Source organism: Gouania willdenowi, chromosome 4, assembly GCF_900634775.1.
Source record: "Gouania willdenowi chromosome 4, fGouWil2.1, whole genome shotgun sequence".
Lineage (NCBI taxonomy): Eukaryota > Metazoa > Chordata > Actinopteri > Blenniiformes > Gobiesocidae > Gouania > Gouania willdenowi.
Genome location: NC_041047.1, coordinates 9,332,224 through 9,349,559, shown reverse-complemented (window position 1 = coordinate 9,349,559; position 17,336 = coordinate 9,332,224). Strand labels below are relative to the sequence as shown.

The 17,336-nt window shown below is 35.3% G+C and overlaps 1 protein-coding gene across 1 annotated transcript; it reads left to right on the top strand.

Annotated features, from left to right (window-relative positions):
• The first annotated feature begins 284 nt into the window (after positions 1 to 284).
• On the top strand, positions 285 to 12,374 carry ak4 (adenylate kinase 4). Its single transcript, XM_028444566.1, has 5 exons — positions 285 to 818; positions 2,090 to 2,209; positions 9,900 to 10,072; positions 10,796 to 10,914; positions 12,180 to 12,374. Exons 1-5 carry the CDS (start codon positions 677 to 679, stop codon positions 12,304 to 12,306), a joined length of 681 nt encoding a protein of 226 aa, XP_028300367.1. The 5' UTR covers positions 285 to 676; the 3' UTR covers positions 12,307 to 12,374.
• The last annotated feature ends 4,962 nt before the right edge of the window (positions 12,375 to 17,336 follow it).

Below are 17,336 nucleotides of genomic sequence, written 5' to 3'. Positions count from 1 at the left end.
TGAGCTTGTCCTTAACTGCTCTCTCCTTCCAAAACCACGCCTCTCCAAAAAGTCTTGGCAGACACCAAAGTTCAAACTCGCTGTATTAAAAGTTTTCTAGATATTCATGCTCTAAGTAGACAAGTTTATTATTTTTATTTTTAAAATATATGTAAAACACTATCGTTTCAGGTCTATTAGAACTTACTTCCGTCTTTGTGCTGACATACAATACTCGAGCTCCAAAAAACTACAACACCCAGTTTACCTTGTTGTTGTGTTTTTTATGCAGAGGATGGACGCAGCAGCAGAATAGGGGAGTAGGGCGTTGTGGAGTCTCCGTCATTCATTCGCAGAGAGAAGCCAAGCCTGTCTTCTTAAAGACGTAGCTGTGCGTTAAAGAGGGAAGTGGAAAAAAGGGAAAAGGCGTGTGGACGATTTTGAGTAGAATAGAAAGCACTGATCCTGTGTGCGCACTCACTGGGCTGTGCGTAAAACACGGACACAGCACAGTGACATTTACAGCTTTCGTTTTGTAGTTTCATTTATTTATTTATTTTTTTTACTTCGTTATCGGTCAAACGGTTTTTAGACAAAAAAGTGGCACGTGGGCATCTCATTGAGGTTTGTTTGTTTTTTTTTTGTTTTTTTTTTTACTGCTTGTCTTTTGTTTTTGTTTGGTTTTATAAAGGAAGCCATGTCTAAGTTTTTCCGAGCTGCTATCATGGGCCCACCAGGATCAGGGAAAGGCACAATATCAAAGCGGATTGCGCAAAGTTTTGGGTTACAATACTTGTCCAGTGGACACTACCTGCGAGAGGGCATCGCTGCAAAGACAGGTAAGAGACTTGTGCACAACAAAACAAACAAACATCAACACTACCACTGAGGGGCCAACAGGAAGAGGCAGACTGCAGAGGAAAAAAAGCCTCATCAAAAGCCTCCTCTGCTTTCTTCTGCACGCATGAATCTTAAGCGATTCCGCTTTTATGTTGCACAATAATCGTCTCGGAGAGTGAATCGTTATGAAGAATCAACTTCTATTACACGTTTTAAACCCGTTATAAAGCCCCACTGATTTGTTGTTAAAAGCTATAGTTTTACTTTTAAAATTCTACCTAATCTAACTTTTTTTGTGCTTTACTTAGGGTTAAAACGCACTGTGAGTTTTACAACATCATAAAGTCCCCCGAACATCTTAAACCACTAATGGTGCCCCCATCAAAACCTGCAACTGGAAACAATTTAAATTTCCCTGTTTCCCTGCCAGCTGAGCTTTGAACGATTACAATGATTTCTTTTAACTATATATATATATATATATATATATATATATATATATATATATATATATATAAAGTTGAATAGTAAACTCAAGCTTCTTTTGCATAGAGATCGTTATTTTTAAATAAGTGGGTGTGTCTGAAAACAAACGATGACTTGTGTCTTTTAACTATTGCATTCTCGTGATTAAAAGGAAAGGAAGCCACATTTTAATATTTCTCTTTGTGACTGTTTAGACCAGAGCTGTTAAATTCATTTTAGTTCAGGGGCCAAATACGGAGAAGTTTGATCTTAAGAGGGCAACAGATTTTTTATTTATTTTTTTTTTGTTGCTGGAAAACAAGTACGGTAATTTTAATATTATTGTGCCATACGGTTTGCACTTCTACATATACATAAAATACAAAATATGTAAGAAACCAACATATCCAAGCAATAAGTGACAGAAATCAGTCCCAACAGAATCTTCACTTTGAAATTCCTAGATTTTGTCACCAATTTCTAGTCAATTAAGGGAAACTCTTTAACATGAAAAATGACTGAAATTGTGCAATAAAAGCACCAGGTAAAGTGTGAGCCCCTGCAAATACTGTTGAGTTTCCTTTTACACAGTGGTTCATGTTTTCTCTGTCATTTTTACTTTCTGAATTGGATGTTCCGAAGGGCCGGATTTGAATTTGACACATGTGGGTTAGAGAATGAACCTAATCTTAACCAGTTCCACTGGATGCTATACCTCCTGTGGTGTTTTCCTCTGAAATGCCAGGAAGATGTAGTACCATGCATGTTCTCCCGCCCTGTAATAATTAGTGCTGCTGCGTTTCAGAGGCAGGCCTCCTGGTGAAGTCCTACGTGGACAGAGGCATGTTGGTGCCTGACCATTTGATGACCAAGCTGATGCTTCCCAGACTCGAGCAGCTCAGTGGTCAGAGTTGGCTGCTGGATGGTAAGACAAACAGATTAGTGTTACAATCACAGCAACATTTTTTTCTCCGACCTGTTTGCGTGGTGAGTGGGAAAGTAAGCTTTGCATTTTGATCCTCTCCACCTTTGGTCTAGAATATTTTAAAAGTGTTACAAATATGCAGTAATGCACGTGTGTCTGTGACTGCCAGTGGCAACCATGCCTACGTTTTCATTGGCCATTCAAGGCGACACCCCTAAAATCCCATGTTGGATAGCTGTGTTTGGGGGCCAAACTGTTTTCTCTACACTTCTGCTTTTTATTAAGCATATCACGCCTATTGCCACCAATAGGGCTGTGTTCTAAATCACATACTAACGTACTACTATTGGTGTAGAGAGTACTGATATATCCTACTCAAATAGAAGTACTGTTACTTGATTGAAATTGTACTCAAATACAAGTACAAGTAAGTCATACATAAAATACTTAAGTACAAGTGAAACATAGCTCAATTAAATATTACTCAAAGTAAAAGTTACTAGTTACTTTCACCCCCACATTTATTTTTGGTAATAAATCTTGGCATGTTTCCCTTGCGTACAGTAAACATCTCATGTATAAACTTAAAAAGGGAGATATTGCACAATTTTCCACAAAGGCATCTGTATAAAATAAAAGGTTTGTCAAAATGTACAATTCCTTTAAGAAAATAAAATAACACCAATCAATTAAATTAAAAAAAAAAACAAAAAAAAACAGCCAAGTCTATAAAACACATATTGCAGTTTCGTAGATGCCATTGAGAAGAGAAGAAGAGTTTTTTTAACCTAGTGCCACCACTAATAAAGAATATAGTTAAAGACAAATGCAACAGAGTGTTATCACTGAGCGAATGTGAACATTTGAGCATATGGAAGGTGGTAAATAAAGCCAAAGAATAAGCAAATATGTTACGTTGCCCGTTGACCAAGTTCCATCCTAAGGCGTGTCTCATTCAGTGAGTAATGAATCACGCAAGAGGCCATGTGTGATGTCCTGCAGAAAGAAAGTTAATAATGTTCAGGATTCAAGTCTATTTCATGTTTAAAGATTATCCTACAGGCATTAGTAAATACAAAGAACATTTACAACCACACCAAAGATGGTTGGTCACTTTTAAGGCTTTGGGACTTAGGAAACGTTAAAGTTATTGGAACAAAGCAGGCGAGGCAAATGTATTTGTATTGCACATTTCATACACAAGGCAACTCAATGTGCTTCACATGATCAAAAGGTGCAACAGAAAACATTCAACATCTTAAAATCATCAATAAGAACTTTAAACTCAGCGACAAAAAAAGAACACATTCAGCAGACACTAAGTATGGGATCCCCCATCACCCTATACCAGATTTTTACATTTTTCTTAACGCAACCATATGCTGTGCTTTTAATCCATTGACCTGAATATTTATATCTGATATTTATGTATTGAAGGAGCAAAATCTATTTTAAATCTGTTTAAGTACCAATTTTTTTTGTATTGAGCAGGGTTTAACTTTCAATATAAACCATAGACTGTAAAAAGAATGGAAGGGACAAGCTCCTCCAAAAGTGAAGCTTTTATTTCTAGAGCTCCCCCTGCTGACTGGCTGCAGTATAGGCCATAAACCCCGCCTCCTCAATGATAACAGATGGGATGTGGGTCAAACTGTAAAGTTAAAATACTCGTCACATAATTTTTTTCCAAAGCTAAACTCTGCTGTGATTGTTAGTTATTATCACCCTACATTGTGTTCAAGAGCTCATTTTTCTGTTAAGTTTGTTTTAAATAAGTTATTTGAGGTTGAAAAATGGGATTTTACGTCATATATGACGATGATTGACAGCCGTGGATCTTGCGTAGCTCTCTTTGTGAATAGCATTGTACTAACCTCTGTGATATGAACAAGACGTTGGTAGAATTTCCAGACGGGAAAAATACTTACTGTATGTTCTTGGTGTAGCTGGGCTACGTAAGTCATCAGGGCAGTACGCTAAATGGGCGGGGCGTGTAACCAGGGCTCCTCCCACCAGACCCTACGGCGCAGACTCTAGTTCCAAATGACGTCAAATTTTCAAGATGGACGCGCCCCTAAGTGCTGTATTTTGGCTTCAAGAATGTGGAGTGGGCACAGCTACAGTGCGCTCTCACTGATATAAACACACAAAAACAAACACGTGCAAACTCCTGAGTGTTTTGTATCTTGCAGCCTTTGTTAGTATGTATTACACTACAGTATATGCATTGTTTATGCAACAAACTCGCAGTCAATCTTTCCACTCACATGCTTTCAGAAATCTCTAGTTCATTATACTGTAGGCATGTCTGTAAATAGACATTTTAAGAAAGATAATCACTTTGGAAACTTTTTTTGGTGGTGAAGTTAATGTTGAAGTTTTATGATAAGGATAAAAACTCTGCAATCTCAAGTGCTTTTCTGAAGGTCGTCGTGACCAGTGAGTTTCAGTCATTTTGCAGGAGTGAGCAAACCAGTGACTTGCGGCAAAATACTTCAGATCTTCAGGAAAATTAGCTGCATCCACACAGTTAAAATGCTGTAAAAATGTGATTAACTGTAACTGATTTCCTTGAATTCTTGGGGTATCTGTATTTCAGAGTCCTTCAGTTATATGATACTGATATGATCCTTTTTTTCCATTTGATTCAAGAGATGCATTAGAAACAAGATTATAAGCGTGGTTTCTTTATACCTTCATCTAAGAACAAAGATAAATGTAGTATTCACCTAAAGCTAGTGGTTCCCAAAGTGTGGGTTGCATAGATATCATGAGATGGATGGATGCAGGCAGGGGCGGGTCTAGGAAATCTTGGTTAGGGGGGCCACTGCAGGGGCATAGGTGGCACACTAAATTTCAAATGATAAAACAAACACTTAAAATCCCAGTTAATAATACTGTTTACCCTAGTTTATAATTATTTGCAACATGGGCATTTTCCTTATATGTTGAAGCATCAAAACATGTTAAACATCTAAAGAATAAAAAATGCATGTGATATGTAGTTAATGCTATACAATAATTTATCATATCTGGGTGTGGATCGAATGCCAGCTCCGCATCGCAACAACGTACATACCAAAGAAATGTTTTCCTAACAGAACAAACACAAAGCATTATACATGTTTAAAGTTCAAATATGTAAAACTACTGCCACGACAACTAGTGAAAAAATAGGACAGTGGCCTAACCTGATTTGTGAGTTGCACCACTCGTAAAATACTAAAAAACATCAGATAAGAGTCACAAAAGAGCAAAATATTGGATTCACTTTAGTCTGTAGTGTAAATTCCCAATTTAGTGTTTCGGACTTACTTTAAATAGATTGAATAATAAATATAAAGTTGTTTATATATCTGTTTGCATTTAGTCTGAAAACAGCAACACATTGGTACTAATGGGGGGGTTTCAGGTAATGAAAAACAAAGTTTAGGTCGGTCGAGTTTTGGCAAAAAACAGCATTTTTGAGGAACTTTGTCGTGGACTGATTTTAAAGAAAGAAAGGAGGTGGACCATTGATACCTTCCTGTAAGGTGACATTCACTCAGGGCTTTAGATTAGTGCCAACATTTTTCCGATCTGATCATTTTTGCGAAAAAAATGCCATTTTTTTTAAAAAAGTCTATTTTTGGACTATTTTATGTAGGTGTAAATCTGAATTTATAACCCAGCAACAATTCATGCATCAAAACATTGGTACTAAAATGGGAATTTTTGGTGAAAAAACAGCATTTTTGAGAATTTTGAATAAAAACTTTGTCGTGGACTGATTTTACAGACCATTGATACCTTGTAGTGTAAAATGACATCCACTCAAGGCTCTTGATTAGTGGCAACATGTTTTATCTTTGTGTTTGTCACAGAAACTACTACGTATTAAAATTCTATGCATAAACAGGAGAGTAATCATATTTAATAATGTTTTATTCCCCTACCGGTGTCATGGTCTGAGTTCACATTGTACTGAGATTGTATATACGCATGTGCGCACTACCGAAAAATGAATTTTTGTTCAAAAAATTATAATTTATTTTTGTTTTCAAAGTAAACGCACACGTGTTTTATTGGTTTTTTGGATTATGTTAGGGTTAGGGTGATCATTTCCGCACGGAGGTAAACTCAGACTGTGACACCGGTATTATAAATGTAGTAGATGAACCGATTCCAACTATAAATTCACTGAAGTGCTTCACTTGGTCACAATAAATCAATGTCATTTTTCAAATGTCAGGCCAAGGGTTTACAAGTGCGGGCATGTTATGTTTTTTTCATATTTAGATTTGGCATGTTGAGAGTGAATAAATCGTGAAACAGAGAAGTAATGTTGTGTAATCTATTGAGTTCTGTAACTATAACGGATTACAGTTACTCATAATTTGTAATCTGATTACATAATACCGTTACTTGTAATCTGTTACTCCCCGACACCGTCTATATGTATCGGTGTACACACATATATACAGTATATGCAGCTAATCACGCACTCCAAAATACAGAGCCGAGTAGTTCCCGCATATATTTTGTGTCTGTAAAATTACAGCCATTTCTGGTGAAGCGCTACAAACGGGGGGAGGGGCTGAGCAGCCTCCGTCAGCTTCACCTGTTCAGACTGTTTCATATGAACATCTCATCAGTGCTACAGAAGATCTGTGGGAACAAGTTGTGTGTTGTTGTGGACGATACCATTGATGTATTGTAGAGTCTGAAACATCGTACATTCATGATAACTTGAATGCTTCTAATGTTCTGGCCCCTAGTGGTGAAATTACTGTTGCATCTTGTGTCTATTTATTTTTGTCTAATCATTTGGAATATCATCAGGATAATTTAAATGAGGTTAATTTAAATTAAGTTGATGAAAACCTGCTCAGATTCAGTAAACAGTCTGATCCTGATCCGCAGAGATATTTGAGGAACACACAGACAGACGGACAGACAGACAAACAGACATTCCTTGCTTTATAGATTTGGTTGAGATGGAAGATAGTATATAGTGATAGTTAACACTACTATCACAATGTAAGAATAAACACCAAATACCATGTGGTGCTGGTGAAGTTTCTGGTAACACAATAAAATATTCTTTACCGTTTCATTGAAGTAGATAATTGAACCTTTTAGCAACTTATTTTCTTTGTGATTTCAATTTTTCATGGTGAATTATTTATATATATATATATATTTTATTTTTTTTTTACAGCTGATAAAGATACATCTTGCAGTCCACAAAGAACAATTCTTACAACAGCGAGAATTCCTTAAAGGATCCATATCATGTTATTTTTCACCCATCTTCATTTGTTTTAAGAACCCCCAAAACATAGTATTTGAGGTTTATTTTCCCAAACTCGCCTGTTTTCCAGAGTTTTAGCCTCTGAAAAGTCACTTTCTGAGCAACTCTACACAAACAGGCTGATTTGAGCAAATCACCCTCTAACTAACGATTGAAGGAATCAATGAAGAAAACACTTTGTGTATGAAGCCCAAAAAGCACTTTTATCATGTTTAAAGCACAGGAAGCACTAGCTTGCATTTCTAAAACATATATTTTTTAAATTGGGCCTAGTGAAAAAAATCCAAAATTCTTCAGCGGAAGAACTTAGGAGGATCCAGCTGTTTAGATGAATTGAGTCATGAGCCAATAGTTTCACAAGACTGACTGTACCTGAGTTTTCCCCACTGTGAGTGCTGCTAATTCCCAATATTACAACTGACAACCAGGGAGTGAGCATACCTAACATCTGTTACATTTACATTAAAGATATAACACTGAAGTAGTTACCTTACCTCAGGCCAAGCTAAAAAATAGTTTATCATTACAGTATATGTGTATATATATTAGTTAAGGTTGTAGATTTATCACTGTTTCAACAAAAGAAAAATAATTTGCATTTGTCTTTTGTGAATCTGGATGGGGCGGCCAATCAGATTTTAGGGATGGCACTTGTCAACCTGGGCCACCCCTTTGGCCCCGGCCATGGATGCAGGTACTTTAGCCTCACCAGTAAAAATGGTTTGTTTTCTTGTTTGTGACATTGTTAATAATGTACAAGAAGTTACTTTTTACTGAAACAGGAGGTTTACACTTTACTGGAGGTTAGTTTTGTGATTAAAAGCAGCAGCAGCAGCTTAAGCAACATCATGAGGGCCAGCAAATGGTTACTGTTAAGTAATGCACACAGTATAGTACATGCAAACAGAAACGCCAACATACAAATACATAGTTTTACCTATATTAAAAACAACTTTATTAGTAAATAAATATCTGTGAAAAAGTTGGATTATATTGTAATGGGGTGACAGTGGAACAAGTGGATCATCTACTATTTTAAATGTTAAAGGTACAGTGGACAATGTTTTTTGGCTTCTAATTCCGGGTGGATCATCTAGACTGTTGGTCCTCCTAGTTGTCAATCATTCTGGTGATATGTTTATGTAAGGACGTTGCACGTGCTCATGCCCGGTGCGCATCGGATCCTTTGAAAATGGATTTTCACTTACCGGTGGTGAGTCTGACATAGTGGGAAAAATGCAAATCTTCTTTTGGAAGGTATGCTTGTATGAGCATGCCGACTCCAACTTGTAAATAGAGCTGTGCACGAGGAAAATTGGGCTTGTGCACGCTCTCTTGCATGTACAGAGGGCGTTTCTTTTCGAAACTTCCCGAAAATCATCCACTATACCTTTAAGAGATTTTAGGACGTCAGGTCAGGAGAAGACATGAAGCAAAAGCAGTTATCAATTTTTTTACAACTGTTGCTGCCTATTCATTTATGTTTAAATTGGGAGGGACAATGAATATAATAAGTAACAGTAACAGTATACGTATATATTACGTATATATTATTATATATATATATATATATATTTAGCACTACAGTTAATTTCCATCTGTTCAAACATAAAAGAAAGCATAAAACCAAGTCAACGCCAACTTTTCGACAGTATTGAGTTACAATACAATCCTGTAAAAACAAATACAATCAATTAAATATAGAGAAAGTTACATTCAGCAGCAAAACATGCAACACATCAGTATAAAATGTAAAGTGCGTAAATGAGTAGATGAACTTTTTGCAGAATCGTTCCCATACTCTTCTACGTCTTCTATTTCTTTTGCAATCACTTATCTGACACAGTCTGGATCTCAAGTGCTGGGATCTTTACTGGTTATTGAGTCACCATTGTCTGCATTTTCAAGTTTCACATTTATTTGTTAGAGTAATAACAATAATAATAATAGTAATATTAATGCATCAATTTTATAGAGCGCTTTTTTTTGGGTCAAAGCCGCTTTAAACAATACAGAAAAATAGAGAAACAAAGAAATAAGAAAAGTAAAAAAAGGTTAAGGAAAAGCTAATTTAGGAAAAATAAGGACAAGAAAATCTGTTTGTCTATGTTGCGACTAGGAATCAATAAACAAGAGTGAATAAATCATCAACAAGGCTGTCTTTATCTGTAAAGTCACATTAACTCAGTATTTAATTCATATGAGGGAGAAAACTACAGACTGGAGAGTCCTGGATGTGAATTAGTTTATTATTTTTAATCAGACTTTAAAGCTTCTTGGGGGAAAATGTATTTGTGCAATGAAAGAATGAAATTTATGCTTTGTTGTGATAGTTATGCTTTGTTCTGGGATGTTGTGTGTCATGTGATTAACCTTTTCTCTGGGATGTTCACCCAGGTTTCCCACGCACTCTGACACAGGCGTCGGCATTAAACGCCTTGTATCAGCTGGACTTGGTGATCAGCCTCAACATCCCATACGAGACTCTGAGGGAGAGGCTGAGCGACCGCTGGATTCATGCAGGCAGCGGTCGAGTTTACAACATGGGCTTTAATCCACCCCAAGTCCAGGTAAACCTAAACGTTTAGGTGGAGGTTTTTATTTACTGTATCAAACTTAATCATATTAACCCCTGTTTATCTCTTGGAATTAAAGTGAGAGCTGTTTATTTGTTAAAACAAAAAAAAATAAAATCATTATAATTTGTCGACGTTCACATTAATGTCTGCACCATTTTCAAACACATTAACAATTCATTCTGTCAATACTTGTACAATGTAAAATAATAACATTTTTCAAACAATGCCACAACTTACAGGGCTACATGTCACGAACGTGCCGTGCACTCTATCGTACTCTTAGCGAAACTCAAAATCTAGCTAAATAGTGCATTTTGTTTCAAACCAATTTTCAGAAATATAAATAAAGAGCCTGGTCAGGGAGGCAAAACCTCTTTCTTTCTGTAAACAAAGCTCGCGGAGAAAAAGAGAGAAAAAGAAAGTTGGATTATTCATTTTTTTGAATTGTCCGCAGCAAAAAAACTTGAATTAATCTAAAAAAAAATCAATATATATACTGTATTTATATATATCACCCAGGCCTACCTTCATATATATCTTAATGTGAGACCCTCACAGGATTAATGCTATGACTGTTGAAAAGCGGTGCTGGGGAGCATGAAGCTTAGCTATTTATTATTTAGCACATGCACCGTGCTGTAACATAAGCCTGTTTTTCCATCTATCGTCTTCCGCCTGTTGACTTTGCTTTTGTTGTGACTTGTATTCTCCCAGGGTAAGGATGACATCACAGGAGAGCAACTGATTCAGCATGATGATGACAAACCAGAAGCTCTGGTGGCCCGACTGAGACACTACAAAGACGTGGCAAAGCCTGTCTTTAACCTCTACAAGTCAGTGAATACCAGTACTTACTCTTTTCTTTTAGGATCTTTAAAAAAGACACTTGCATGTTCAGGCTTGTTTAAAGTACAACAGTTGGTTCAGTTCCATGACTAATTAAATAGATATTGTGTTATCTTACATTGGATTCAAAACAAGCTGCTCATGATCACATTTAAATCTTTGTTAGGAATCCATAGAAGAGTTTGCATGTTCTTCCTGGGAAAGCGTAGGTTTACTCAACATTCTCCAGTTCCATATAAAGGTTCATTAACAAATAGTTCTGGCAAATTTGAGCATTTAAATTGTTCTTAGTTAAAATGACTGTAATTGTCTGTCTCTGTGGTTGTGTTCGATCTTGGCGTAGTCTGTACTATGCACTTCAAACTCAAGGAGTACATTATATACTGTCTACGATATACTGTAAGTATAGTTAGGAGGATTAGGATGTTGACTGTTCCCACTGAAGTATACTTCCAAGTTTCCCAAGATACATTTTGAATCTACAATGACAAAAACCCGAATCACACTGAGGCTAAATATCTCTGTTGATTCTCCACCTTTCAAAGTTCTGAAAACATTTTAAGTGAGAAAGTGACCAAGTAGAATATCAACATGTGGACAATTGATCCATAAAAGTCGTGAAAAACAAATTTCAAGCCAACTTCTCTGAGATTTCTGGAGACCCTCCATTGTGCTACTGACTAAACTTCCCGCTAACTTCAAAACAAGAGCCCTATTTACCAAAGCATTAAAAAACTAATGGAAGACATGAAGAGATGCTTTTGTTTTGAAAAGATGTTTGTGTGTAACTCACTTTTGACCCTGTACACCGGGGGGTCAAATTCATTTTAGTTTAGGGGACCAAACAAAGACTAGTTTGAGCTGAAGTGGTTGAAGTAGTAGATTTTAGGCGGGAAAATGTGCAATTTCAACACCATTGTGCCCTAGTTTGCACTTTCAGGTACATTATATGGAAAAAACAAAACACAATTCAATCAATAAGCTTCTCTTTAAATGTCCTTGATTTTTTCTTAACCAATTTTTATTTAATTTGTGCGCATTTTGTGGAAAAACCAATTAGGATTAAAAATGGCTGCCATCATGAGACATAAGCACAGGAATACTGTGGAGTTTCATTGCATTTGTGTATTTGGAGAGGCTGAGATATCTACTGTTGAATCAGTTGGTAATTTACACATTCATTTTCACATTCTTACGTTTTGATCTAATTTAACTAAGCTGTTTTTCCGCCCATTTCTGATTCTTTCTTTAGGTCACAAGGAATTCTGCACACGTTTTCCGGTACCGACACAGACAGTATTTGGCCGTACATCAACTCTCTGCTTAGCACTAAGTTACACATGCAGCCTGCAGACGCATTTCAGACACAAACACCTTGAGATGTCAACACCAAGAGGAAGGACGGGGGGAAGTCGGGTAACATTTTACATGTGTGGGATTCAAACAAAAGTATGACTGTACAGTGTGTTAAAGAGCTTTATGCAGCTGATTGTTATGAGTTTCTGCTATTCCATAATGAAGCATTCAGGTTGGAGTTGGAAATTAGGGTTTTATGGATCCAGCAGTTATTAAAAAACTATTTGCTTTGCATGCTGAATAAACCAAAAACCAAATGCAAAGACCTTTTGTACCAGTTTTAGGACCAAACCTTTATATCAGAAAACCAAAGATTTTAGAAAGGGAAGAAAATACTAAGTTGCCTAAAAGGTTAGTAAAATGAAAAAGCTTTTTTTTTTTCACTCAAGGTTAAATGGCAAACACTTTCACAATATTGTTGCTATAAACATGTGATGTGGGTGTGCCCTTTTCTCATTACTCAGCTTGGCAGCACAGTATATACCAATTGAAATGAACTTGTTTTCTCCCTCAGCAGTAAAATAGCATTCAGAAAGAGTTTGATCAATTAGTTTGTTTTTTTTTCTTCATCTATCATTAGAAAAATGCACCTCCAAGTTTTGGATTATTACGGAAGACGATTTGGGCCAATTTTAATGGAGAAAATAATTTTGGGCAAATCAAGAATAAAGTCGAAATTTCACGATTAAAGTTGAAATTTCGGGAAAAAGGGTCAAATGTAATGTCATTTTGAAAATAAACTTTATTCACAACATTTCAACTTTATTTTCTCCTTTAAAATTGGCCCTGATCCTCTTCCGTAGCTGATAAATCTGTTATAGATTTTTTTTTTTTATATCTTCTTCTCACTGTAAAACAACAATTATAGCACTGTGTAAATTGAAACTATTTACCTTTTTTTTTCTTGCTGGAGAGCCGGACTATTTCGCTAGCACTCGTTCTGATAGGGATGACTCTACCATTGTTTTCAATGTTGTTACAATTGTTGCCTACTATATTCCAAGGTTGCCTTTCGATGATTCTCTTTAAAATGTCTGAGTTTTGTGATTTTTTTTTTTTTTTTTGTAAGCACTCACTTCAGTGTCACTGTAAGAACAGTCACTATATATTAAAGGGTCATAAATATAGAGTTGTATTATTTGGTCTGAAAGAAGAAATGATTGTGGCTGGGTGAAATAAACCAAGAAATGTTGGAAATGACTAATGCGATTTATGATTTAAAACCATCGTATTTCTGTGAGTAACAAGGACCAAATGAGTTTTGCTATGAAAGAAACATTTACTGCCAATTTGAGCTATTTTTTGTAAAAAACAAACAAACAAACAAAAAAACAATAAACATAAATTGATGTTGCAATTTCATCATAGAAGAAGAACATGGTGTAATTTGATTTTATGCAAAGTGCTACTTGCTGATTATGGATGCAACATCCTTCAGGAAACATACATCAAACATAACTAGAAATATTCAACTGATCTATGGATATTAATCTAAATTAATTGAATACCAATCCACACTTAGAACACCAATTTCCATATGTAGCCTTTCAAATTAAGTCTCGACAAATAAACTATAAACAAGAAACCAGATACTTGTTTATTATGACATAATAAATCACACTTTAAAAAAAATAAATATATATATATACACAAGACCACTATCACAAAATCAATTACTTGAGTAAGTAGAATAGCCATGATGATAATATTCGGTGTGCAGGAGAAAGAATGTGAAAAGAAATAATATCAGTCAGCAGTAAATGATGTCAGGCCTTATGATGTGTGTTTGATAAAGTAGGTGTGTTGAGGACTGTGAGTGCATGTAAATATAGCTTTTTAATGTGTGGGCTTAGAAATGCTAAGTCTGTGTTGTTTAATCAGAGGGTTAAACTACGTTCTACCTATGCAACATTTTGCTCCTTTTTACATAAGCTGTGCAGTTCATGACAAAATAAAACAATTTCTCCAAACTTTGCTGGTGTCAAGGCTTTGTGTTCAAAACACTCGATCAGTTAGGAGTTTATTCCCTGAACATTTGTTTAAGTAATGACACAACATTGTGTATATACTGTATGTTCTGTTACTGTTCAATGTTTGTTTCCTATTCGGTCACACTTTATTTGAAGTTTTATACATAAAGCTGACATTACGCTGTCATTATCTGTAATTAGCATGAATAAGGTGTCATGAAGGCTGTCATTAGGTTTCGTTCGCTAAATTATGACGCCTTTGGAGCTATGTTGGCATTTTTGGGTTAGGGTTAGTTGAGTTCGTAGAAGTGGTTCTTGCACAAACATTGGTCATGGATGCACTGGCCTCTGGCTGTGGGATCAACCGTGTATCATTCGTTTTTCATTATGTAACAAAAACACAAAAAACAAAACAAAAAAACACTCATTATTTGATATTTGTTTCCAATACCAAAATGAAAAAAACGGAAAAAGCCTTGTTTTTCAAATCTAAGCTCTTTTGCTTCGGTACAGAAAATGGAAAACGAACACCTTAATTCGATTTCTCCATTACTGATTTGCCAAAGCACGTGACCCGGAAGTGAAGCGTTACACATTCCGAGATATCTTTAGCTCTGCCACACTTAGGAGTCTCTAAATCCCCCGAAATGTCCGTGAGGAGGTTCTGTGCCCAACACCAGCTAAAGCGAAAAGGACACAGTTGGAAGCAGCAATCTTGTCATGCCGAACTGCCGTTAGCATAGCCGTTAGCGTCGGATGAAAGTACACTTCCGGGTCATGTACTTTGGCAAATCAGTAATGGAGAAAACTAATTAAGTTGTTCGTTTTCCATTTTTTGTACCGAAGCAAAAAAAACTTGAATTTGAAAAACAAGGCGTTTCCCGTTTTTTCATTTTGGTTTTGGAAACAAATATCAAATAATGAGTGTTTTTTTTTTGTTTTTCATGTTTTTGTTACATAATGAAAAACAAATGAATGAATGATACACGGATTTGGGATAAACTCGTACTGGGTTTAACCTTAGACACGTTGATCCCAAATACCAGTTTTAGGTATAACCACTCACTCCTTCCCTCTGTTCACAGCCACCACCATTTTACCTAAGCTTCACACTTGTCACCAGACAGGCTGAACTGATTACACAATACAATAAGTACAATATGCACAACTATAACATCACTTCTCACTCTCACTTTAAAACAGTCAAGTCTTTCCCACTTTTTCCATTTCCCACCCTGACTCCATCTTCCCTGTTCCCTTCCCCCTCACCTAGGTGTAACACTGCCCTCTCTTTTTATATCCTCCCTTTAATAAAGTGTTAAATTCTTACCCTTCCTTATGGAGGGCTGGTGATGGTCACAATTATGCAATAAAATAAATTCATTTATTTATTTGCAATAACAAAACATGCATTGCTGTCTTTAAAAGATTGCACTTCTTGTAGTGTTGACTTTCGACAGCATGTGCAGACAAAGTAATAATAATAATAAAAGAAAATATTTGACGCTTAAATTAGGAGAAATTAAGTGTATCCCATAGTGAGATATCGAAACAAATGTTATAAATAGGACATTTCCTACCTTTTTAAGTTACTGCTAGCCTTTCTTATTATCTTACCTTCTAATTAAAGTGAAACCATCAATATTTGGTATTTAAGAAGTGCTTTTTAAACCGGTAGCCCTTTGGACTATTCAGTGTAGCTCAGTTTCAGAAAGGTTGGTGACCCCTGGGTTAGGGTAACTAACGACACTAATTGTCAGCCTTCATGACACCTTAATAATGCTAATTATGAGTTTCATGTAATAATAATGACAGCTTTATGTTAGCCTTATGTACAAAAAATAAAATTAAGTGTTCTCATTAATTCGATATCCATAGCCCTGCAAACAAACTTCCATGACATTGGCCCAGGGTGTATAGATATGTTGGTTGCAGAAAAGACACTAGAAAATCAACTTTAATTTAATTTGGATTTTGGTTTCACCTGCTCTGTTTAGATCAATGTTTAGGATCCAAAAGAAAATTATTTTAAATCAAACAATTCTTTATTGTTCTATTTTTTCTCAGGAATGCTGAAATGACAAAGAATAACAGAAATATCAGTATTTTAATCAGTCAATCAACGAAGCAGCTCTGCAGAAAATGTAATTCAGTTTAAAGTTCTTTGCAGGTTGATTAAAGAACCTGGAGCATCGCTAAACAAAAATGTAATAGAAAAAATCCACTAAGGAATTAAAGACTTGGATAAGATACACTTTGATTAGATACATTTAGATACATGTAAATAAATCAATAAGTGATTGAATAATTAATAAATGAACAGACAGCCAAATAGGAATAAAGATGAATAAATCAACAAATACATCAGAAGTTCAAGAAAATGGGGTAGAACACGTCGATCACAAGTGTTGTGGGTTGTCCAAAATCTAATATTTATAAATACAAAAAAAAATAAAATAAAAAAAATAAAATAAAATAATAATAATAATAATAATAATAATAACAACAATAATTTATAATTTATTTAAAGCTGGTTATAATACAAAGTAAAGAGTAAATATTATACAAACTACGAAATTAACAACATATAATAAAAATTGCATCTTATATACAGTATACTACGTAAAAGCCCAAAAAACAAACAAAAAACCCAGAAAACTTAAAATGAATGAATCATTGTGCTTCATTATTCAATAAAAAAAAGTTAATCAAAAGAAAAATCACTTCAATAAAAAACATTTTCTATCAAAAAAGTTTACTTGAATCATGAATAATTATTTTTAATCAAAGAAAAAAAGTGTTAAAATGCAAAAAAATATTTGAGACCCAAATAATTGCATTTCAACACTATTTTCATTGATTTCATTTTTTTAATTGAAATTTCTTTTGCTTGAAATTTTGAGTTTTGATTGAATAATAAAGACACAAATAAACACTGCTTCTCCCCAGTTTTTTTTTTTTTTTTTCTTGTGAAAAGCTTCATTGAGCGGCACAGTTTCCTCTGCACAGATCTATATACGATGTCTCTGCTGCCGCTCCATGCTTTACCTTCATCCATCTCTTCTACACATCGACCAATCACC

What these genes read in the sequence shown, in the direction of transcription:
- ak4 (XM_028444566.1), top strand. Translation starts at nt 677, where the DNA reads ATGTCTAAGTTTTTCCGAGCTGCTATCATGGGCCCACCAGGATCAGGG. An exon ending in GGGCATCGCTGCAAAGACAG is followed by an intron (nt 819 to 2,089) that starts GTAAGAGACTTG and finishes GCTGCGTTTCAG; the next exon opens with AGGCAGGCCTCCTGGTGAAG. An exon ending in TCAGAGTTGGCTGCTGGATG is followed by an intron (nt 2,210 to 9,899) that starts GTAAGACAAACA and finishes ATGTTCACCCAG; the next exon opens with GTTTCCCACGCACTCTGACA.